The following is a 25,641-nucleotide window of genomic DNA, read 5'->3' on the forward strand; positions in this document are numbered from 1 at the left end:
AACTTTCATCCCCTAAAACAAAAATAGGGTACGCCCACATGTGGAGGCCACTAGGGACTCACGAACCGCCCACTTCCTCCATACTCACGCCCACCTACTACACCGCAAGTGGCGGTCTGTTACAGCGGGACGGAGGGAAGCTGCCAAGATGGACGGGTTACACAGTATATAAAGTATAATTATACATCACCAATATCAAGTACCACGTTAATAGCAGAGTGTCCGTATGAGAACCAATGTTCATTGTGCAATTCAGTCCGGGTCCGACGGTGGAGACTGGAATCTCGAGCGCCTCTGCTCTCCCACTTCTCTGGCTGCATCTTTGAGGAGTTTCTTGAGATAATCTTTAACTTGCTGGGGTTCTGAAAAAGATGTTGTTTACCATGATGCGTGATCTTTAATTTGGCTGGGTATAGCATGGCATATGCTATTTCTTGCTGTTGGAGCTTCTTCTTTACCGCAGTGTATTTGCGCCTGGCCTCCTGGACTGACGGCGTAAAGTCTGGAAAAAATGCCAAGGTGATATTTTCATAGTGGACTTGCTTCCTTTCATGCGTCATGCGTAGGACCATATCCCTATCGCGGTAATTAAGAAAGCGAGCAATGACCGGTCTTGGGGATGCTCCTGGGGGCGGCCGGGCGCCAGGGATCTGTGTGCTCTCTCTACCGTAAGATGGGCTGACAAAGATTCTCTACCAAAGAGGTCCACATGCAACTTTTCGATGAAGTCCTCCATACGGCCCACATTTGTCGACTCCGCAAGGCCTAGAATGCGGACATTATTCCTTCTGGAGCACGCCTCTAAGTCCTCGTTTTTATTACCGATAACTTTAAACAGCTTTACCATTTGCGACAGCTGCCCCTGCTCGCAGTGGCCCCATCCTCCAGATCAGACACTCTGGTTTCAGCCTCCTTCAAGCGTTGATCATGCTGGTTCAGTTTGTTGACCATGGCTTCCATCCTCCTGTTCATGGTGTCCATCTTGGCATCTATAGATGTGAGGCTTTGCTTCATACCCAGTAGGAGAGCCTTCCAGTCATCTTCAAGCGCGTCCAATGCCTCAGAGTCCTCGTGATTTGACAATTGTGGTCCAGGCGTCTTGCGCGCCTCAAAGGGGATTTTAGCTTGCTTGGCGTCGGTACGTCCCATATTACCAACCGTCAAGTAGAGCAGAGGTTCAAGCAAGAATCTCCCACGGACTCCCCCAGGACCAGGCACAGGGCGACAGACAAGATGCGCCGGGCTCTGTAGGTGGATTAGAATAGCTCGTAGCTGGCAGGGTCGTGCCCGCCTGGAAAGGCAAACAGCAGTAGGCCAAGTGTTATTCCAGGCTGATTCCCTTAAGGGTCTTCTGTACTTAAGCAAGCGAGGTACCTAGCTGGATGATCGCGAGGATGCCATAAGAGGACTCAGGCAATTGGAATGTTCCAAGCAGGCACTTCGGGGTCTAATTATGCAGCCAAGAAACAACGTCTACTGGTCTTCAGCCGCTGCTGAGACTCCTCTCCCAAGGGCCATAGAGTGATTGCCAGCTCCAGCAACTAAATTGGTGCAGGGCAGTTCACACCTCACATGTAGGGTCAGGTGGTGAAGGGCCTGGCCATAAAATGATAGCCCCCACAGACCACAGCTGCTTAATGGTATCAGGAAGGCTCCAAGTAACAGCCTCGGGCGACTTCCACGCGGGCACACAAAATGGCAGCCGTCTCCTTTAATGCCTGTAATTGCGAAGGATCGCCAGCACAAGGCCCATCATCCAAGTCAAGCTTAAATCTGGGACAAGAGAGCGCGCTACTGTAAACCTCAAAGCAGGGCTAAATCCATCGCTACCAGTAGCGCAATAGTCCAGTGTAGTAGAATAGTGCCGGCAGAGTCTCAGGAGTCCCAGCGTGCCCTTGAAGTCCCCGCTGGCAGCGGCAACTTGGACGGACAAAATGGCAGCCGCCACCACAAAGTCTGTGCTTTCTGGGCGCCAGTCACCCGCGGCGCTTCCCACGATGTCGGGTATGTGGCAAATGCAAAAGCGAACGTTGCTATGGAGCGCGCCAGGACCCCCTCCGCCTCTCAACTCAGTCAAGGACCTCCGGCAGTCTTCTGCGGTACGATGCTCCCACAAGCCACAACCACCAGTTCTTCAATCTCGGCTCGAGCGGGTCAGCGCCGATAATTGCCAGTAACTCAGCGTAGCAACCCACCTCAAAGGCCAGTTACCGGTGCAGAGGGCCGGTAGGAGTAGCGCACCGCACCTCGCGCCTCCGGCCTGCAGCCGCCACTCCACCGCGGCCTCGGATTTTCCTAGCCACTCCCCTGCTCCACAGGCTCAGGAGCGAGACCCAGCAGCCAGCCAGCAGCCCAGCAGTCCCGAACACAGTTCCACTCCGGACCTTCAGCCCTAGAATTGTATCTCCAGAGTCCTCAGCACTTCAGCAAACTCGTGGTGAAGTCAACTATTCATATAAGGAAGGTAGGGTGGACGTAAAGGATAGATCACAGCTTGGCAGGGCAGGAGCCTCACCGGCGCGCAGCCATATTGGTCATGCGCCACCTAGCTCCCCCAGGCCCAGTTAAATGGTTAAAGGGATCTGGGATCATCTGAGGATGGCCAGAAAATATAACTGACAGGACCCACTTGGCAGTGCATTTGACATTGTTAACTTGGGAAATTAGTGCTGTTCCTTTAACGTTTGCCTCAGCTTTATATTTAAAACTAGGACTGATATTACATTTTATTGGTATCACAACAAGTTTAAAGTGTGTTTTAGTGCCCCTGAGAACAACAAAGAATACAGTAACCATGTTAAAGGATAATTTAGTTCCTGTGGCAGAAAACTACAGGATATTCCTGTTATTTTAAAGCTCACCAAAATGATCACAGTTAGCAAAAGGGGCTAAAGAACATGTTGGATTTATCGTGATAACAGAGACAAGCAATATATTCAGCGAGACCTAGGTCTGTCAGGCACTGCGGCACAGTACACTTGTCCTAACAAATGGGTCCTCTTAATTAAAGTTTTTGTCAATACTTCGCTTTACCCACCAAAGGATAGATACAGCAGAACTTTATGTGCGGATATAAATTTTCACTTTAGTTATTACAGTACATGTCAAAATTAGCACCAGATTATACTTAAGCAGGGATTAGGTGAACAATTTAGGAACGGTTATTCGGACAACAAGGAAAAGACACAAGAACCAGTATAGGGAATCACAAAACAAATGACGGCAACAACAGGGTAAACTGTACAATTCACTTACTTGTGACTATTTCCTTGCTTACTTTAAGAAGCAGAGCTTATTTCAACTCGACTAGAGAAAAGCTTGTACAGCAACAGTTCATTCCCTGCACAAAGTAACCAATTCTGCAACATATTCTAAAACACCTCTGCGCAGGTAAATAGTCTAGTTACAGAACTGGTATACAAAAAAACACTGGTGTTCTATACAGTACTCTGAGAAATAAGAGGAAGTTGAAAAAAGTAACTGCACAACCTTCAGCCTTGTTGCTAGAGCACTGAAGAGGCCAACAAAATCAATTACATTGCAAACTGCTCGTTAATATATCGTAGTACCTGGTGTGAGTGTTGGAAAGTTTCCAAAGCCAGGGACATTATAGAGATTCAGTGGCTGAGAAGTGAAGTTAAACGGACAAAACACAGTAGGTGAGGACGGTGGTGGTGCATTGCTGGCACAATCGTTTCCTTGGATTTTTTCCAGATGCTGGTGTTCTTGTTGTTGTCGCATTAGATCATTTAACATCTGCTTCAACCTAAAAAACAACTTTGCGTGAGCAGCTATTTCTTGTTGATGTGGAATTGCTAACTAGATTTTACACTCAAGCAAACAATTTATAATCAAACTATTCATTTATCTAACTCTTCAAACAATAGTTTCTTCAAAACAAAAACACTGACAAAACCATTGAGTCTGGCTTGTTTAGATTTCACCTTCACACAGCTTGAGAAATCTATTGTTTTTAATATAAACTTAGAAGGGACTTCTCTTTCCGGACTTCTCAATGGTTCCTGTGTGTGCCACTTACCTTTCCTCCAATTCTATTGGCTGCAGCATATTATCCTACATTTGCCAAAGCTTGCTCCTAGTCTGCTTCTCTTATCAGTTTCCCGCTGCTCAAATACTGTTAACATCCGCTTGGAACTTTATTTTCGTAAAGTTTTGCTGTTTACTTTTGCAGCATATTTATTTGACAATTTATCACCAGGCGAGATTAAGTGATTTACATAGAATCACAGGATGTTGACCACGCCACCGAGACTCGAACCGGAATCCCCAGCTCATGAGTCGGCAGCTCTGGCCACTGTACCACAACATCTCCTCTCCCGTGTTTTGGGCAGGGAGCTCTTTCCTTCTCCCGGACGATGATTGATGAAAACAGCTTTTCATTCATTACCTAGGCAAACTGATCCATTTCCAATGCTTGTTTTATCTGAAAGTGCTTATTTATTGATTGTTGAATTTGTGTGTGTGGTTGCGAGGATGGAAGAATGCAAAAAAGATGAGGGTTGAATGCATTGATGGATTAAAGGGTGTGTAATTAGGCACATGGATGCATGAGTCTATGGCTGAATGTCAGATCAGCAAGGGTGGAGGGCACAGAGCATTCTACTGTCTTCAACAAGACCAGGGTCATCTCCAGCATCGTGGATCCATCCATCCACTCACCCACTATCAGATCCATTGATCCATGTATACATACCTTCTCCTATTCCGCCCTCGTCATTTACTCACTCACCTATTCACCCACACGTGCATTCACACTTCCATGCACATAGTCTCCAATTCATCCATCTCTTGACTCTTAATTTATTTATTTGCGCACCCACTGACCCATTCTCACATACACATCTCCTCCATGGAATGGCATCAGTGATTCATTGTATCAGCTTTTATAATTTTAATGGTAAAGTATTAATTTCTCAGTTGGTGTGCTCTATTTTCCATATAAAAGTAAATTATACCAATAGCCCAAGTGTGACCTGCATGACCTTAGGAGAACAAGATAATCACTTTTCCAAATGGCGACTGAGTTTTAATGGGACACACAAGCATTTGCCAGTAAGACACTCAAATTTACTTTTGTATAGTAGGATGTTGACATATCACCGTTCAATCGTTTAAGACTACTCTACTGTGAATGGGGCAGTAGCTACAATTATTATCCGGAAACACTACACATTTTCATTCAACCATGACAGCACTTCCCAGAAGAGATGCTTTAACTTTAAATGGAAAGTACCTAAACTTCAACAAAGCTTTTTTTTGAGGATACTTCATTTATTAGCAGGGTAACACTACTTTGAAAGTTTAGTACCACTTGTTTGTGTGGCCATATAAAACCTACAGCAGGATAGCACCAAAATGTTTAAGTGAGTCGATACTGACACTAGCAAGCAATGACAATTGTAAATTGAAAATACCGGCCTATATCAGAAGAGATTCTTTACATTTAAAAAAAAAGCACGGTACACTCTTCACAGTGGCTTGGTTACATGTAATTTCTTACTAACAGGACTAAATATTTTTCTAATGGAACTTCTTATGAAGGATACTTTCATCAAACAGAAGGAAACGTTACTTGAATGTAACCAGACTTATTTTCTAGGGTAATCCTCATCATAATCATAAGGTCTGAATAGGCCCACCCACGGGGGAAAAAACATTGAAATGTAACAGTTCTAGTTGACTGAAGTAACAATAGCTTATGTCCTCGCCACGCACAAGGACGTCATCAATGATCTTATCAATTAAGTCACTGGACATGTCATAAGTGATGTACTATGTACGGTCATAAGCAGTGCACAGCGAGGGCTGAGTTATAGTTACTTTAGCTAAGTAGAACTGGTGAATTTCAGTGTGTTTTAGTTTAGAATGTTACGGTAAAACAGAAAGCTCAATTTTAAACTACAAGTCACAGACAATTTCACATAAACCGAGCTTTAATCTACCGACCCCATGGCCTCAAAGTAACTTCACCAGCAACATCTCAGACTTAGTCACTTCTCGAGCAATCAACTCCAGAACCTAAATCTTTAAAGTAGACCACAAATTTCACCAAAATACCTGGCCGACCCCAAATTAGTTGCACTCACTGATAGCCTTGGAAAGTTCGGGCTCAGCCAACACATCAGCCCCCACTCACAAATCCAGATACATGCTGGACACGGGTTTCATTTCATTCAACAATATCACAATCAAAACACCCACTTACACCACCCGGACAGGCCATGCCATTGTCAACTTCTCAATCAACACACCCAACTGCAAAAGTATTATTGCGACTAGCACGGACTGCCTATACTGGAATAATGTATCTGAAGTGAACTGGGCCTCTACCCGCCACAAAACACAACAAAGCACACAGGCCACCCCCGATCAGGTGAAATCAATAACTTCAACAAAGGGATCACCACCTACACTGATACCTGGGCCCCCTAGAAAAGATGTCAAACAGCAAGAACACAAAAGCAGTCAAAACTGGTACACGGAAGAACTCGAAGCAGCCAAACAGCACTGAAACCAACAGGAACAAAGATGGAGAGCAAGCCTGGAATACAAGAACAAGGACGTTTCCAAATCCGGGCAGAGACACTAACAAATCCAGGAAACCAAAAGGAAGGTCCTCGTCAAGCGCATCAACAACAGCAAAGAAATCTAAGATATACAAATTTCTTCCGAGCACTCAATGTCCATAAATTATAGTCTTCCAAATTATAGAATCTCTCAATTATTTTCTTCATTGAAAAGTTCATTTCTAATTTTCCATAATGTTGTGACGCAGCCAACACGTGTTTCGTCTGTGTCGACCTTTGACTTCTTCAGGGCTGCAACCCAAATGATAAAAAATATACATATTCAAATAAACTCCACATATGGAGATTCATCCAATTACATTAATAATCACAGGTTCATTATGAATCATGAAGTGATACACCCTCATGCCATAGAGTGTCCATAGCAATAGTAAAAGGCAAAGACCAAATTCACACTCAAGACACCCAAAAGTGCTATAAACGTCTATACAGATATAGTGTAAGTAGTCACCAAAGAGTAGTGTCATTCTAAGTTACTATCACAGTCATGAAGTGGTAAACCATGGCTATTAAAATGTATCATTAGATGTGGTCTGAGGCGAGTTACAACGTACCAATATAATGTTATCTTAATCCAGTAATGGTCCTAGGTATGTATGTTCTTATTCTTTATGTTCCGTCTGAAAATAACCACAATATAAGTGTGATTATTTTTGCATATGTACTATGGTATAAGTGGTTAAGATCCTCTCTTAATAATAAGCTCACCCGTCTATGTAGTACTTCTGATTATGTACTTTTCATCATGGTTGGCAAATTCAATCTACAACATTTTTTTATATATCGATGTTAATCCGAACTAAATGATTTTCAAACATGACACAATGTGACGGACTCATTTTAATAATCCCTCACCTCAAATTTCGTGAATTATGTCGTTACCGTTTTCCTTCTGCAATCTTATAGTTCTTCCATCACAATGTGCGAGTACGACACCTATAATATTAATAATACCTTTCAATGTTAAATCCTAAGTTATTATCTTGCACCAATATTGTCTATTCGTAACCTGTATTTACGCGCCTGAAGTTCCGGCTTACCTATTGTTACGAATAGACAATATTGGTGCAAGATAAGTGTGGCTCAATGGTTAGAGCGGCGGATCCTGATGCAGAGGTCTAGCCCGGGACCAGGGTTCAATTCCCCGCCTCGGCGAGTCTTGGGCTCAAAATTCCACGGACCTGATAATTCTCGCCTCTGTGCCTATTCCAATCATGGACTCCCACTCTGCAACTCTGGGCAATAGCTTGCTTAATCTCCACAACGGCCCCCACAACGCTAAGGATGCCTGGCCTCCATCTTGGGGGTGCCCAGGAGTGGACACCTCACAGGGAAAGCCAGGATGGGTTCCACAGCGGTATTCGTACAAGCGCCTTGAGACCCTTGCGGGTGAGTAGTGCGCTATACAAGTATCAATTTAATTTACATTTACATTTACATTACATAGAGTGGCAATGCGTCATTACGCGATGACCAGCTCTAAACTGGCTTTAACAAACCCTATCACATTTGGTGTCAAACATGTTGGAATCAAACCTCTGTAGCAGGGTTTCTGTTCTCCCACAGAACTGTGCACAGAGGATTGGAACCTCAGCGAATTGACCCAAAACTCACCTTAGTACCCAACAAACCCCTTACCGAGCTAGCTACAGTGTCTCATTGGTCATAATAAACTCCCAATGTTTAGACAAACCAGAACATGAGCTTACAATACCTCAGGTTACGTGGAACACATGAGCACTCTTTCGTTATACAATCATTACAAACCAGAACATGGAGTAAAGAAGAACTCGTGAGCATTTGAAATGTTTATTTACTAATGCCGTCTTCTCAGGCGCAGTATCTTAGATAATACAAGTAAACATATTATCAGCAACAAAGCTACAAGCATAGTTACTAGTCCATAGAAAGCGAATGGTGACAGCATGTTACCATGCTGTAAATCAATAAGGGTATAACAACACTTATTTATCACCCTCCCTAACTCGCATATTATATTAATAGCGAAGAAGGTCTCTTTGGGTTGAATTAGGGCGGGCCCATACCTCAGTGTCCTAGTATGAAGGGATCACATCAGCATACACCAGCTCTCTCTGCATGCGAACAGCATCAAGTGTGTTTGTGCCTCCAGCAAAGCAATATAAAAACCCGCCTCAAGCCCAAAGTTGGCAGAAGCTGCACTTATGTTATGTCTATAAAGGCGCGAAGATCAGACCTCATAACAATTCTGTATCGTGTTGTTCCTGAGGCTTCAGCACTCTATGTGCAGACATAGTTTATTAAGCAAAGCTGATATCAGAGTAATAACGAACAAGTTACTTACCTTCGGTAACGCTTTTTCTGGTAGATACTATATCTGCCTGTGGATTCCTCACCTTGTGAATACCCCCTTGCGTCAGCAACATTCGGAAATTCTTTTTTCGTAGCCTCGCGCCGACGTGGACTCCTGACGTCATAGAGACACGACCTCGCTCGCGACTCCGCTGACGTCATCGACGCCTATAATAGGCCCACGCCGGCGTGATGACATCAGTTCCGCCCTTTTTTCCGTGCCATCGAGGCACACGGACGGACCAATGACAGTAGAAATATACAAGTATACACAGTACACAGTACTCAAGGCAAAACACACAGTGTTAAGCAAAAGCAGGAAAGCAACTGAAACATTTCCTTGACAATAAAATATATATATATATTACACTACAGTAACACTGGCATAGAAGAGTGGACAACGGGGAGGCGGGTGGGTCGGTGAGGAATCCACAGGCAGATATAGTATCTACCAGAAAAAGCGTTACCGAAGGTAAGTAACTTGTTCTTCTGATAGATACATCTGCCGTGTGGATTCCTCACCTTGTGAATAGAGTCCCACAGCAGTCCCCACTCCCGGAGGAGGGTGTCCACTCTTCTAAACCAGGAAATCCTGAAGGACAGAGCGCGCAAAATGGCCGTCCCTCCTCACTTCGGAATCCAAGCAGTAATGCTTCGCGAAAGTGTGGAGGGAAGACCAAGTCGCCGCCCTACAAATATCCTCCACAGGCACACCTCTAGCCAATGCTGAGGTTGAAGACTTAGCTCTAGTTGAATGAGCCCTTATACCCTCTGGTGGTTCCTTACCGGCCAAAGAGTAGCAGATCTTTATGCAGAGGACGATCCATCTCGATAAAGTCCTTTTATGGACCGCCCTTCCTTTCTTGCAGCCAGCAAATCCAACGAAGAGCTGGTCTTCCAAGCGAAAGTCCTTGGATCTGTCCAAGTAAAAGGACACCGCCCTCTTAGGGTCCAGACGGTGCAGTCTCTCCTCCTCCTTGGAAGGGTGAGGGGGAGGATAGAAGGTAGGTAGGGTAATGGACTGTCCTAGATGGAAGGGAGTTACCACCTTAGGCAGAAAAGCAGCCCTGGTCCTAAGAACCATTCTATCAACATGAATGGTCAGGAATGGGGGCTTGGAGCTAAGAGCTTGAAGCTCACTAACCCTCCTTGCCGAGGTTATTGCCACCAAGAAGACTGTCTTAAGGGTAAGAAGCCTCATGGGACATTTGTGGAGAGGCTCAAAGGGAGCCCCCATCAAAAAGGTCAATACAAGATTTAAATCCCACTGAGGCACAATGAAAGGTGAAGGAGGGAACATATTAGTAAGACCCTTCAAAAACCTTAAGACCACAGGAGACTTAAAAAGAGAGGGCTGGTCAGGCAAGCAGAGAAAAGCCGACAGCGCCGACAGGTAACCCTTTACCGTGGCAACCGCCAGACCCTGCCGCGCCAAAGAAAGAGCAAATTGTAGAACATTAGACAAATGGGCCCTCAAAGGATCAACAGACCTTTCCCCACACCACGTGACAAATTTCGCCCATCTATAAGAATAGATGGACTTAGTGGAGTCACGCCTGGCTGACAAGATGACATCCACAACGTCAGGCGGGAGGGAAAAGGAATTCAGGTTGCCCCGCTCAATCTCCAGGCATGAAGGTGCAATGTCTGGAGGTGGGGGTGTAAAACCTGCCCCTCCATCAGAGAGAGGAGGTCTGCCCTGAGAGGGAGACGGAGCGGCGGGTGAGAGGAGAGGTGGAGTAGATCTGTATACCACACCCTTCTTGGCCAATCCGGAGCGACCAATATGACTTGGGCCCGGTCTTGGCGAATCTTCCTCAGAACCCGAGGAATCAAGGGTATGGGAGGAAACGCGTAAAGGAGTTGATCTTCCCAACTCAACTGAAACGCGTCCCCCAAGGCTCCTTGCATCGGATACTGGAGACTGCAGAACGACAGGCAGTGCGCATTCTCGCGAGTGGCAAACAGGTCCACCCGAGGAGTCCCCCACATCTGAAAGATGTCGTGAACCACCTCCGGGTGCAGCCTCCACTCGTGGTCGGCAGAGAACTGCCGACTGAGACTGTCTGCACGAACGTTCAGAACACCGGCCAGATGATTTGCCATCAGACAAATCTGATGGTCCTGAACCCAGGACCAGAGACGCAGAGCCTCTCTGCAGAGACACTGCGACCCTACTCCTCCCTGCTTGTTGATGTACCACATCGCTGTCGTGTTGTCCGTCAGGACTTGAACAGACTGACTGCGAAGGGAAGGGAGGAAGGCCTTGAGCGCCAAACGTATCGCCCGCAATTCTAGAAGGTTGATGTGAAGCAACCTTTCCTCTGGAGACCAAAGGCCTTTGACCTCCAGATCCCCCAGATGAGCACCCCACCCGAGAGTGGATGCATCCGTTATCACCGTGGCCACCGATGGGGGAAGTTGAAAAGGCTTTCCTTGGGACAGATTGCCTTCCACGCCCCACCAAGACAGATCCGCTGCAGCTTCTCTGGAGATCCTCACTGACTCCCTGAGGTCTCCGTTGTGCTGATACCACTGCCTGCGGAGACACCACTGGAGCGCCCTCATGTGCCAGCGTGCATGGTTGACCAACAGAATGCATGAAGCCATCAGACCGAGCAGGCGAAGGACCTTCAGGACTGGAACGACCGCTCCATTGTAAAACAAAGGAATCATCTCCCGTATGTCGCGAATCCTTTGAGGGGGAGGGAATGCACGACATACGGTTGTGTCCAGTACCGCACCTATGAACAGGTTGCGCTGGGAGGGCACCAGGTGAGACTTGGGTACATTTATTGAAAAACCCAACCTGTACAACAACTGGGTTGTCTCCCGCAAATGATGGAGCACTCTCTCTGACGACTCCGCTTTGATCAGCCAGTCGTCTAAATAAGGGAATACCGGAATCCCTGACCTTCTGAGATGCGCCGCCACCACTGCCATCACCTTGGTGAAGACTCGAGGCGCAGTAGTAAGTCCAAACGGAAGGACCGCAAACTGGTAGTGCTGCGATCCCACCGTAAAACGGAGATACCTCCTGTGCGACTTCAGGATTGGGATGTGAAAGTAAGCATCCTGCAAGTCGAGTGACACCATCCAGTCTTCTTCTTGCAGCGCTTGAAGAACCTGAGCAAGGGTGAGCATCTTGAATTTCTCCTGTTTCAGATAGAGATTCAAGATCCTGAGATCCAGGATTGGACGAAGCCTGCCATCCTTCTTCGGAATCAGGAAATACCGGGAGTAGCATCCCTGACCCCTTTCCTGCTCTGGGACCACCTCTATCGCACCCTTTCTTATCAGAGTTAAAACTTCCTCTTGCAGAAGAGACAGATGCTCCTCGGAGCAATACCCTTGGCAAGGAGGGAAATTGGGAGGGAATTCCCGAAAGGGAAGGGCATACCCATTTTCTACAAGATTGAGAACCCAAAGATCTGACGTAACCGATTCCCAATCCTGTAGAAAATGGGTAAGCCGGCCCCCAACCGGACCCACATGATCCTGAATGTCGGATCTAGGGCTGCTTCTCAGGGGCAGGAGGGTTGGAGGAAGTGGAGGAGGAAGAGACCTGACGTCCACGAGGACGCACTCTTTGCTTTCCCCTGTAGGACCTGTATAAGGAGTTTTGCTGCTGCTGTTGTTGCTGCTGCTGCTGCTGGCCTTGCCGGGAATTCCGAAAGGCAGGACGGCCAAAACCTCTGAATCTTCTGCCAGTTGAAGAACCTCTCATTTGGAGACCCAGGGATTTAGCAGTCGCCTTGCAATCTTTAAACCTCTCAAGGGCCGCATCAGCCTTCTTCCCAAAAAGGCCTGAACCATCGAAAGGAAGATCTAATAATGTCGCCTGAACATCAGCCGAAAAGTCAGAGGATTTCAACCAGGCAGACCTCCTAGTAGCGACAGCAGTGCCCATAATGCGCGCCACAGAGTCTACAGTATCCAAACCGCTCTGAATGACCTGGCGAGCCGCTGCCTGAGCGTCAGAGATGACTTCCTCAAAATCCTTCCTGCTGTCATCAGGAACTTTTGGAACCAGAACATGTAAAGAGTCCATCAGAGCGTGTAAATATCTCCCCATCAAGCAAGTGGCATTTGATTACTTCAATGCCATACTGGCAGAGGAGAAGGACTTCTTTGCCACCTGATCCTGCTTCTTTGCTTCCTTCTCAAAAGGAACCTGAGGGAAAGCACTAATGTTCTTTTTGGAGCATGCAGCCTGAATGATCAAACTCTCCGGTGAAGGGTGAGAGGTTAAAAAGGCAGGATCATCAGGGGCAACCCTGTATCTTCTGGCTACACTTTTAGAGACAGCTGGAGCAGACAAAGGTTTTTTCCACACCTCCAGAATGGGCTCTGTTAGAGCCTCATTGAAAGGAAGAAGAGGTTCCACCACTGAACTCGGAGAATGGAGTACTTCAGTCAGAATGTTAGATTTGAATTCTGCTGTAGGCAAAGTCAACTTAAGCAGACTGACAGCCTTTCTCATAATCAAATGATAGGGTTGAATGTCCTTAGAAGGAGTACTAGAACCTGATGGTAACTCCCACTCTGGAGAGAAATCCAGGCTTCCTGCTTCTGCCAAATCTTCAAAAGTATCTTCATCCAACTCACCCTCCTCGAGATCAGATTGTGAGTCCAAAAACCTCCTTTCCTCCAGAAGGCGCTGAGCCTCTCTTCTGGATCTCATCTTGATCCGTTTTGCCCTCGGATCCACCATCGGCTCCGACGGATTCGGAATCGACGTCGGGATCGAATCCGCAGGTTCAGAGGGATGTGTTCTAGGTCGACCCGGAGCTGGCGAAGCCGGAACCGGCGTCGACGGCTTCGGTGGAGCCGGAAAATGCCACGGCGGCGTCGGAGCCGGCATGTAAGGCATAAACGGAGCCGGAGGGTAGGAGTGAGGGACTCCTAAGTTAAACGCCAAAGGACCCATGGGACCCGAAGGTGCACCAGAGGGGTACCATGACCTCGAAAAGACTCCATACATCGCGTTGAGAAACGCAGAAGGGTCCTGGCCTGGGGCAGGAAATGGTGGATGAAAACCTTCAGGCCTGTCTCGAGGAGCGTTCGGATTCGGCTCACTTAAGGGCTCGGAACCCTCATCCTCATGAGGCTCCTCCTCATCTCGGACCGGGGACGGCGCCGGAGATGGATTCGGAGCCGGATTCGGAGTCGGAGACGGAGCCGGAGACGGCGCCCGTGACTCAGAAGGGGAAGCCTCACCTTCAGGTTCTGGATCCGAAACTTCAATGGTCACCACCTTCGAACGAACCTTCGGTGACCTCGACCTCGACCCCGACTCCTTACCAGAACGACGTCGGGACTCATGTCTCCTCTTCTTATGTTTCCTCTTCTTTGAAACATGGTCCGAAGCCGACTTCGAAGACGACCTTCCTCTAGATCTAGACCTGGACCTCGATCTCGACTTCGACCTCGCCCTTCGAGAACGAGACTTCGACGATCTTCCTTTTCCAGCTTTCATTTTAGCCACCAGGAGCTTCGCCTCTCTCTCCCTCAGGGCCTTCGGGTTCATTTTCTTACATGAAGAGCAGTCCTCCACATCATGGTCCGAGCTCAAGCACCAGACGCAGTCGCTGTGTGGGTCGGTAATGGACATCATTTTGCCGCATTCTCTGCAGGGCTTGAAGCCGGTCTTTTTTGAAGACATTGTCGAAAAGACAGGATACAGAGACGCAGAAATTGTTAATAATAAAGACAACAAAGTATCAGTTGGCTACAGAGATTCCCGATAACCGTTAGCGTCGACGACGCGGAAAAAAGGGAACTGATGTCATCACGCCGGCGTGGGCCTATTATAGGCGTCGATGACGTCAGCGGAGTCGCGAGCGAGGTCGTGTCTCTATGACGTCAGGAGTCCACGTCGGCGCGAGGCTACGAAAAAAGAATTTCCGAATGTTGCTGACGCAAGGGGGTATTCACAAGGTGAGGAATCCACACGGCAGATGTATCTATCAGAAATATTATTCTCATGTAAACCACAACGAACTACTAGGTTGAAAGCTAAATCAACAATTAAGTGTTGTGTGCAGAAGCAGCAAAAGGAAAAATGGCGTTTAAACATTTAATGAGCCTATGCTAACTTAACACATTATAAAGATATACAGTAGCTATGTGACACCTCCACACCGTAAACGGTGTGGGAGCTATAATTCAATGCACTGTAAAGCTCCTCCGGGAGGCCATCGGTGCTACCGGTAACAGTCTTCTAGACCCGGATAGCACACCATGGATGCTGCCGACCAGAGACCCGATTCTGCCCTCCTGCTGCTGAGCCAAGCTCGAGCAGGGGACGGCAGAACAATCGTTATTCTGTCACAAGGAGGTGCGACTACATCCCAGAAATGGTTTACTGTATTGGGCCCGGGTGGGGTGCGTGTCTCCTTGAAGGGCACACTTGTTGCCCTCCCTGCATAGTCCAGTTCAATCCAGCTCAGGGAGCCAATGGCTCCCGCTGTGGCGCGAAACTGAACAAAGAACATGGGAGTGTCCTACCCACAGCATTCCTTGCACCATGGGCCTGCATCTTCGGTGAGCTGCTAGAGGTCCTCTCGCGACTCCAGTACCTCCGGCCTGTGGGTCATCTCTGCCCTGACTCCCCTGCTGGCCCAGACACTGCACCTTCTTCACTTCCCACATTGTTTGCAGTTACCAAGGCTTGTTGGTGCTCTCGACGAACATCGACCCTTTAACTCTCAACATCTGACGTGGGACAGCTTTTGAAAGGCACCTGGTCTTCCACAGCGTCGCCTAGTCCTCACAGCTGAAGCTCCAAGGTCACTGTCAACTTCCCTGCAACACTCTACTTCGGTGGTCATTAGTCTTTCGTGCCTCCTGGTAACTTCCAAGTAGCCTAGACCATGTCCCCTCTGCTTGCTGGTACTGCTCGACTTAAATCCATCTTTGGGTTCCACCAGACACTATCACCGTCTCCAGCAGCGGCATCTTCCTGAGGTCCTACATTGAGTTCCATGGCGGTTTTCTGACGCCACTTCACACCTATGCATCCAGGTTCCCTGGTGTAGGTATCCTGGTTCTTAGGGTAGCCACCGGTGAGGTGGTTCTCCAACCTTCTGTCTTCCACAGGGTTTCTTCAGGGTCCACTGGAAATGGTCCTTCATTTAAAATTGCAACCGCGACTTACCCATTAACTTGCATTGATCCTGCTGTCGTGTTCCCACTCTGCTCACAGCCTCCACGAGGCTCCTGGTTACTTACCTCAGGTGGTTCCTTGGGTGCCCGGAACATCTACATCTTCTGGGTATAGTCTTAGTATATGGTTTGGTCTCCCCCTGGCGACCACTGTGTATTTTGTGCTACTTTCCTGTTTCTATTGAAAGGTATTGTGTGCATTGTGTATGTCTCCGGCTAGGAGATATCTGTATGTGATAATGAGTGTCTAATAATAAATACATATTTTTATAATTACACTGGTGTTCTTTTTCACTTAATATTTATAAGAATATGTTCTGGCAAAACAAGCTGCTTCACACTCCTTTTGGACTAAGACTGAAGGCTGCTCTCCACAGCTACCACTTAGAGAGCTTCCTAAGGTTGTCTAAGACCACTAAAATCAGCATAAGGGATGTCTGGATTGGTGCAGGGTGCCCACTTACGTAAGTGTGCACCATTTACCAAGCTGGCTTCTCACAGGTCCGCTGCACCATAATGGCTTTACATAATCCTGGGAACGTTGGTATCAAACTTCTCAGCACATTAAACCAGACCTGATGCCAGGGTGGTATTTAATGCCAAAAACACTTGGAGAGCATTTTAGAGATGCCCCCTGAAAAACGACCTAAGTCTAGTGTCCTGGCTGAATGGCCACCACCAGACAGGTTTCTGACCCCTAGGTCAAAAGCCTCCCACTTGCGGGGCCCTGAAACAAAGTACATCCTGGGTCGCGGTGCCAAGCATCCTCCCCCAGGATGGCAAGGCATTTCCTGCTCCCAGCACACTGGCCCCCACCATTTCAAACCCCCACTTTGGGAGGGAGATACGACAGGAAAACCACAATAGGAGGAGAGGTGTGCCCACCTTTGCCAACTCGACCCCCCAGGATTGGGGGGGGGGGGGGTGAGGGGGTGAGGCAGAGCACAACTCACAGTCCCCTCCATCTTGAGGATGGCTTAATAGGGGGTGTACCCACCCCAAGGAAGGGACACATTGGTCCTGACCTGTACCTACCTGAAACGCCCCTAAATGAGGTATTATAGGGCAACCTCGAACCTTGACTCAGACAAGCAAGAAAAAGAAGAAGGACTAAAGAGCTGTGCTGAAGGAAGAGGAGGACAACACCACCTGCCTTGGCCCCAGCCCTTCTGGCCTGTCCCAACCTCAAACTGCTCCAACGGAATCCCAGCGTGTCCTGCAGCCCCCCAGAACCCAAAATACCTGCCCTGCCTTCCATACAAAGGCTCTGTCTCCCATGAGCACTGGACTTAATCAGAAACCAGACACTGGCTCAGCCCACTGTGCGAGTCTGCACCACTCTGCACTAGATGCCCAGAGCCTGAGTATGAGTGGCCCAACACCACTAGGAGGTCCCCCTGACAATCCTGATCTGGGATTTGTTGATCCCTGACCTACCTCGAGCCTCCCGACGATGTCTGCAGCCTCTAACGGGAGGGCCCCCCTCCACCCCCGACCAGAGCTGGTAAGGAAAACCAGACTCCTAAAGATACCACTGCATCAGACGCCCTACAGCCTTTGGTGGCCCAGCCGATGGTGTCCAGGCAACCCCCTGCATCCCAACTTACCTCTCCAACTGGTGGTGGCCTCCAGGAAAATTAACCACATTTGTAATCCACATTTGTAAAGCGCACAATCACCCATAAGGGTCTCTAGGCGCTGGGGGCCGTAGGGAAGATTAAGCAAACTATTGCCCAGAGTCACATGATGCTGGGCTAATCTGCCACCGGTGCCAGGGATCGAACCGTGATCCCCAGATTCGTCAGTCGCCCTAGCCGCGGCGCCACACCTCTTCCTCCAGGAGACCTCCATGCCCGAAACCGCAGTGTTTGTTCTGACAGGAGATCTCCCATTGAAAGCAACAGGGCACCAGAAGCCAATCCAGCACTCTGCACCCGGCCGCCCAAGTGCCCCAGTGGTGCACCTTGTGTGCTATCTTGTATCCCTTTTGCCCTGATCTTAACCCTAGGAGTTTTTCTCCCTTAACCCCATGGCTTGCTCAAGAGCCTAGTCCCTTAGGCTGACATTGGGCCTCTGCATCCAGCACCCCTAGTGCCCCTGAGGGTGCTTTTTGAGTGCATCCTTAACCCTGGGGTAAGCCTCGTTCTAACCCGAGAAACTCAACCCGAATGACCGATAACTTCAGTTTTCTTCATTGGATTGCATGGACTGTTTCCTCTGAAAAACTTCCAAGGGTTGATGGTGTTTATATAAAAACAAAAGAAACTGTGTTTGTGAAAACTGTTTTACTTACCTTTCATCTAGGAAATGTCCCAGTGTGATATCTAGGCATATCACATTGAGTAGAAAAAGTAATCCCAAAAGTAATCCAAAGGTAATTTCAACAGTATTTTAAGATCCTACAAGCCTGTAACAAAAGTCATTCTCATCAAGCTTGCTTGTTGATCAAACGGTCTTGAAAAGTATATTTCAACTTGCCTGTACCAAGTCCTGCTTGGTTCTACAAATGAAATACAACAAACAAATTAATTTTTGTACAAACAATTGGTCTGAGTTCAGTCTTTGAGTGTGTGACATTGCTTGCCTGCTAAAGCCTTACTGCTTGCTCACACTACCACAAATAGAGAGTAAGGTATCATTTTCTTCTACCTCTGTAAGCCTTTGGGGATCCACTGGACCTGTGCACAGTATACCTTACTTTGGTATAGTATATACAAAGCCAGCTTCCTACAGATATCAAACACATACACGGCCTGAAGAATGCTAGAGCAGATTTTCTGTCTGTAAGCTCATCTTGTATAGAGGATGAAGTAGAAGATAAAGGGTGCGAAGAGAGTTGTTTCATTGCAGCTGTCGATCTCGAAGAAATGTGTGCTATGTCTGAGACAGAGTGGAGGACGGAACTAGAAATGGATGACGTTTGTAAGCAGGCCAATGAGTATGTTGTTAAAGGGTGGCCCAAGGAGAGGACAGTTGAATCTCCATGTCAATCTTTTTGGAATGAGTCTGAAGTGTTGTCTGTTGAGGACGGGTTGTTACTCAGGGTAGATAAATTGGTACCGCCTCTTGGGTTGAGGTCCAGGCTGATCAAGTTGGCACATAGTCATTTAGGGTTCACATTTACCAAATGTAGGCTTAGACACCCTTTTGGGTCAATGAGTTAGTCAGCAGGTGCGCCATTTGTTCTACTTCTGAAAAAACAGTTGTTGAGCAAGCCCCCCCTACTTCTGATTGAGTGCCCTTCTCATGCCTGGGAGAAGCTTGGAATTGATCTTGTCGGTCCATTTTATATTCTTCAGAGTGAGTGTCGCTATACGCTGATGTTGATAGACTTTTATTCTAAGTGGCCAGAAGTAAAATTTGTATCGGACTCTAATGCCAAAACGATCATTGAATTTTAGAAGACTATCTTTATGCGGGAAGGTTTTCTGAAGTACTTGCTGTCCGTTAACGGTGTTCACTTAGTTAACGAGGAAGAGACAAGTTTTTTGAGATCGGGAGATGTTAAACATTTGAAGACTACGTTGTACCATCCCCAGAGCAATAAGTAGGTGGAGAGGATGAACCGGGTTGTGGAGCAGTGTGTCCTGTGGGCAGTCGCAAACAAATGTGTGGTGGTGAGTGTGGTCAGTGCTATGATTTGGTTTTACAGGGCTAGTCCTCAAAATTCAACATTGGTGTCTCCTTTTGACGGGAAGGAAGCCTTTTAACAAGAGTTGTTCTAATTGGATGGGCAAATGGATAAAAGGTGATGTGTTTTCAAGGGATCATGATGTGACAGTCAAAATACATTCAGTGTTGGCTAAAGCTAGGCAGAAGGAGAACTATGACAGTCGCTCTGAGGTGAGAAAGCTTAAGACCCAAGTAGGGAATGCTGTGCTCATCAGGAAAGGAGTACAAAATTAAGAGAAAGGTTCAGTGGGCCTGTTGTCATTCATCAGGTTTGTGGGAGTGCAGTCACAGTGAATGGTACGAGTTAGTGGAATATTGCTAGGGTAGTGAAATGCAAAGGTGAGCACGATGTGAGTGGTATCCAGACGGAAGAAATGGTGGAGCAAGAAGACAGTGTTTGTCCAGGCCTAAGCACCTGAAATTCGACTGGTTCTAGTTTTTTTTTTTTTTAACCACACGTGAACCCATTTCACCCTCTTCTAATGATGACAGGGTAGGAGTATTCAGGGGTGACCGGTGAGAAGGTTACCAAATAGGTATAGGTAATTTTGCCAGCAGGACTGAGCAGTTCCTTTTCTGGTATGTTACAGTTCCTTTTAATGATTTACGGTTATTTGTTTCCCGGGTTTAGTTCCTTCATTTTCAAAGGATATTTTTGTTTGTTTGGTTTCTTTGTTCTAGGTTTTATGCCATGTAAGCATTTTTGTTTCTTCATAGAATTTGTGTAACGTTGTTGGGTTATGAATGTAAGGGGAGAACTAATGGAGTATTATGTCATAACCAAAGTATTCCATGGCTTTGGTAAATGCGCAGTTTTGTAAACGGCAGTTGGAGACCGGGCAAAGTAGTTTTCAAGGTGTCCTTCCAACGGGAGAGATTACTGCACTGTAACCACTGCTATCACCTTGGTGAACACCTGAGGGATGCTAGTGATGGTGGCCCACGCTGAACCACAGGTAATGCGTGTGAAAAAGTGTCCTGAAGTTCAACACTACAATCCAGTCTCCAGGGCAGACATACCTTGAGTGAGTGTGAGCATTCTGAACTTCTTTTTGATGAAGAAATTGAGAGGGTACAGATCTAGGACAGGGCAAAGGCCTCTGTCCTTCTTGGGCACCAGAAAGAATCAGGAACACCAATCACAACATACTTCTAGCATCGGCACCCTCTCTATGGCCCCCTTGGCCAATAGAGTTGTCACTTCCTGAGGGAGCAGAAAAAGATGTTACTCCATCAGCCTGTCACAAGCAGGTGGCTTGGGTGGCGGGGTACTCTCAGAGGTGAGGGAGTAGCTCCTCCAGACAACTGGCAAAACCCATTGGTCTGATGTGATAGACCGTCAGTGGGGCAGGTGCTGCTCACTGGTTGCCTATGATAAGAGGGCAGGCTATAAGGGCTTGGAGGTTGCAGCTCGCAAAGGGTGGAGAGGGCTAGCCCGACCGCTGGCTGCCCGCTCAACAAGGTATGTGGGTACCACGTCCTCGGCAACGCAGAGGCTATGAAGCTTGCACGCCACAATGGCTGGCGGGTGCAGATGCGGCTGGAAGCCCCTTCCGTGGCCACGAAAGGCGGATTAGGGGTGATGAGGAGCCACAAAAGGCCCAAGCACCTGGCCGTAGCCTTGATATTCTTAAAGACCTCGGGAGATGACTAAGCCCCATCTCCTAAGAGACAGCAACCATCATAGCGCATGTCCCTAAACACAAACATCCCCAGAAAAGTCATTAATTCTCAACCAGGTGTGGCACCGTAAGGCCACTGTTGATGAACCCGCTCTGCCCAGTGATTCGAAGGTGTCCAGTCCACATCTGATCATGAACTTTGCTGGATCTCTATTCCTGCAACCACCTGGGAGAGTACAGCTCTGGCATCCTCTGGGACCGTTGGCAGCACCTGCGCAACCATATCCCACAGAGCGTGGGAACAGCGGCCCAAAAGGCACGTTTTGTTCATAGACTGCAATCCAATCTTGCATTCTTGATCCAGTGGTGCAGTAGGCAATGCTTCAGGATTTACGTGGGAAGTGGAGGCTTGGACCACAAAGCTCTCTGGTGTAGGGTGATGCATGAGGAAGCTGGGGTCCTCGATGGTGGCAGGCAATAGTCCTGTTTATAGGAGCCCCTGGGTTGGGCTTGGACCAAGTCCCAAGCAGGACGTCAGTAAGAGCTTCATTAAATGGGAGAAACGGCTCAGAAGGGGAAATTCCTGGTGGAAGTACTTCTGTCAATCAAGACGTTTGTCTTGATTGCCACCGAGGGCAAGTTAAGGTCCAAGACCTCTGCCACCCTCCTGACCACTGCTGCAAAATAACGCTGTCTCCTCCGTAGTCATTGTAGGGGAAGAAAGTATGCCAGTACCTGGAGAGGTTCAGATTACCATCAGCCAAATCCTAATTCCAGATCATGTTAGGATCATAATGCTGGCATTCTTCAGAATCCAGCAACCCCTCCCATTCCTCCCCAAATAAGAATAAGGATCAAGCTCCGAGCTGGAAGGCATGGCTCCAGAGTCAGACGATGCACTTTTGGCTCAAGGTCAGAGTCGATCAGAATGGGGACAGCGCCGCAGAAGGGAGACAGTGCCGCCAAGAGCATCAGGAAACTCGAGGAGACATGGAGACGGCCCAGGCACTGGCTCAAACGTGGAGACACGCCTCGAATGTCAACACTCCCTTGTCTCGTCAGCCAACTGACAAAGAGAAAGCGAAGATCTCTTCGACTTTTATTCTTCGTGTCGGTCTTACCCAGGACCCGACGACTGAGTGTGAAGAGCATTTTGGACTCCAAGACTACTCTTGGAACCTTGTTCTTGACTGGGTCCCTGATTGTGACAGCGCCGCACGTCAAACTGCCGGGAGCTTAAGGGATGGCTCCCTGAAGGCCTTTGGGTCCATGGTGTGGCAATCGGAGCAGGCCTTCAGATCTTGTTCGAGCGAGAGGCACCAAAAGCACACAAGATGAGGGTCCATCACCGACACGGAGTGCTGACAGGCATCACATGGCTTGAAGTTGGCCTTCTTGGAGAACATACATGCAACACCAGGAGGGAAAACCTCCAAAAGACTCACCAAAACGTCAAAAAAGTTAGCAAAAAATGGACTAAAGGATAGCTCTCTACGGATCTGCGCTGACTGGCACGGAAAGAAAAGAACCAACATCAACTAGGGAGACACCTATATAGGCACCGCAAACATCACTTCTGGTGCAGACGATGCCATTCAGAGCCAACCAATGCCACCAATCAGCAAGCAGGGGAACTGCTCAAGAAAATTTTCCAGATCCAGTCTCATGCCTAGGGATAATTCTAAGGAAAGGAATCTGCGGCCATAAGTATCTATCAGATGCACAGAGCACATATAAAGTCTGTCAAGAGGGGCAAGTAAAATAGAATATGCTATTGATCTTATTAGGGATGGCATATTTTGTACTGTTGGATGAGGAGTTCGCAAGAGATTGAGCCAATTCAGATGGACAGATGACAGTCTTGCCTCTAAGGGATACACTTTCATGGCTGGGCTGGCAGTCCTGATCAGTCAGGGTCTATCCCCAATAGACAGTTCCCAAACAACACCAGGTGACTTCTCCACCTTATAGATAAGGGCCTGCCCGCTCCCAGACGGAGTTTATTCTTTTTTCTATAGATGCAGAGAAAGCATTTGATAGGGTACATTGGCCCCATCTAGCAACGGTTCTGATACATTTTGGACTGGGAGACAGGTTTAGCTCATGGGTGCTTAGCTGCTAAAAAAGACCCCGAGCATTGGTCAGAGTGAATGGCAGAAACTCTTAAAGCTTCCCAATACGCTGTGGCACGTGACAAAGCTTCCATCTCTCCCCTCTCCTGTTTGCGCTCTACATGGAGCCTTTCGGTCATAGAGTGCGGGATAATGCAGAAGTGGAGGGGGTGTACTTTGGGGGTGAGGAACATCTAATCACATTTTATCTGGGTGAATTGGCACCCTCGGATGAGGTGGGATTTGAGCTAGCGGGCCCTAAGGGGGGGGGGTGGGGGGGGTTTGGGCGTCCTATCTTTCCAGGCCACACAGCTTAGATATACGGTAGAGCGGTCACGCTCAGACTCTGAACAGTCTTGGTTGTTTATGGACAAGGTGCTGGCAGGAACTTCCCTATGGAAGATCCCTTTCTTGAAAAAAGAAGGTCACCCCCTCCCCCACCCCTAGCCTATACCTCTCGGCAATAACTTCAGCCTTGCTTAGGGTATGGGATGCAGTGGAGACAAAGAAAAGTCTCACATCTTTGCCCTCCCTCCTGACCCCAATAGTAGAGAACCCAGACTTCACACCGGGACTGAACCACACTGTATTCGATGCCTGGCAGGGGCCGGGGGTGCAGATCCATAGGACACCTCTTCGATGAAGCGGGTCCTATCCCATTCAACACAAAGAAAGCAGAGCTTACACTCCATGAAGATGAGAGATTCCACTATGCACAAATTAGGCACTATATAAATTCTTGATGGGTCCAGAATCAGATACGAAATCCTCTGCACAGAAGCGGTGGGAGCGTGAGCTAGAATGCCACCTGACAAAGAAAGAGTAGAGGGACAAACTATAGGGCAAGGTACTAGACACCCAACACCTCTAGCACAGAAACAGCAGTGAAGATCGCCTCCTATTGGTATTTGTTAGAAATGGGATCCCTGCCTGGCCAGGGCTTTCGCCAAAGTCAGTCAGAGACCACCACTCCTAAGTCAGGGCAAGGGAGTTACATGCCAAGATAACCCCTGCTCACCCTCTAGGTAACGTGGCGCGAGCAGCAAGGCTAAACTTGGAGGCGATGTGAGTTAAGTATTTGCGCACGCACCCCAGCAACAACACCCAGGCCCACCACAAAGGAAACTCCACACAAGGTTATATAAAAATAGCCTTTGTATTACACCAAAACACATTAGATAAAACACACACTTTACAATGTGCCAACAGGCACGGGCAGAATTTACAGGGGATATGTACAAGACAGGGCCACCTGGACCACTGTCAGGAATCAGCACTTTTAGAAGTAACACTTTTAAAAATAGCACTTTGAATATAAAAAATAGAATGTAAAATCACTGTAGCACACAACCAGTAACCACTGGTAACCAGGACCTCACTAGCACCACCTGCACTAGGAGAAAAACAACCACCTAAGTATTACAATACCTGTAGGGGTGTAAGCACATAACACATGATGCATAAACATACATTCAGCGGTGTAAGGAAGGAAAACACATGACGCATCAACACACGTTCAGCGGTATAAGGAACAAGGCACATGATGCATGCATCAACAACACATTCAGAGGTGCAGGACACAGGGTGCGCAAAACATTCAACACGCAGTACATTTCCTAACACCCAAAAGCAATAGGACACTAATATGCCAACTCCTAGAAGTGGCATTTCCGCACAAGACACAATCATGCCACATACATCATTGCGAAGCATTCAACCACACCAGTTTGCACATACCAAACTCGACCATGCACACCTCACGCATCAGGAACTACCAGGGACACAGACATTCCCCATGCATTCCTATGGGAAGGCAGGCCGATCTCACACACGCACGCACTTTACACTGCGCCACAGTGTCAAAGTGCGCAAGGACCAGAAATTACTATAATTATTTATTAACACTAGGCAAAAAGTTCAGGGGTGAACCTGCCAGAAGGGCCAAGTCCAACAGTATTGGACTTCGGCCCAGTTACATAAAATCAACCCAGAACGGGGGGATGAATGCTGGAGATGTAAAGACTCACCTGGGGCTCTGGCTCACATTACCTGGGAATGTCCCAGACTGTCACCTTTCGGAGAAAAGATCCTATCAGAGATAGATACCCATTCCCCTGCTTTATAATTCTG

The 25,641-nt window shown here is 47.7% G+C and overlaps 1 protein-coding gene across 6 annotated transcripts in view; it reads right to left on the reverse strand.

Annotated features, from left to right (window-relative positions):
• The window catches only part of PCM1 (pericentriolar material 1), a 1,361,399-nt gene that overhangs the window by 609,265 nt on the left and 726,493 nt on the right, over positions 1-25,641 (reverse strand). For all 6 annotated transcript variants that reach the window (XM_078678108.1, XM_078678107.1, XM_078678103.1 and 3 more), the window contains one exon: positions 3,570-3,766. In XM_078678108.1, coding sequence (XP_078534234.1) covers positions 3,570-3,766 — 197 coding nt within the window. The remainder of the gene's footprint in view (positions 1-3,569; positions 3,767-25,641) is intronic.

Source organism: Lissotriton helveticus, chromosome 2_2, assembly GCF_964261635.1.
Source record: "Lissotriton helveticus chromosome 2_2, aLisHel1.1, whole genome shotgun sequence".
Taxonomy (NCBI): domain Eukaryota; kingdom Metazoa; phylum Chordata; class Amphibia; order Caudata; family Salamandridae; genus Lissotriton; species Lissotriton helveticus.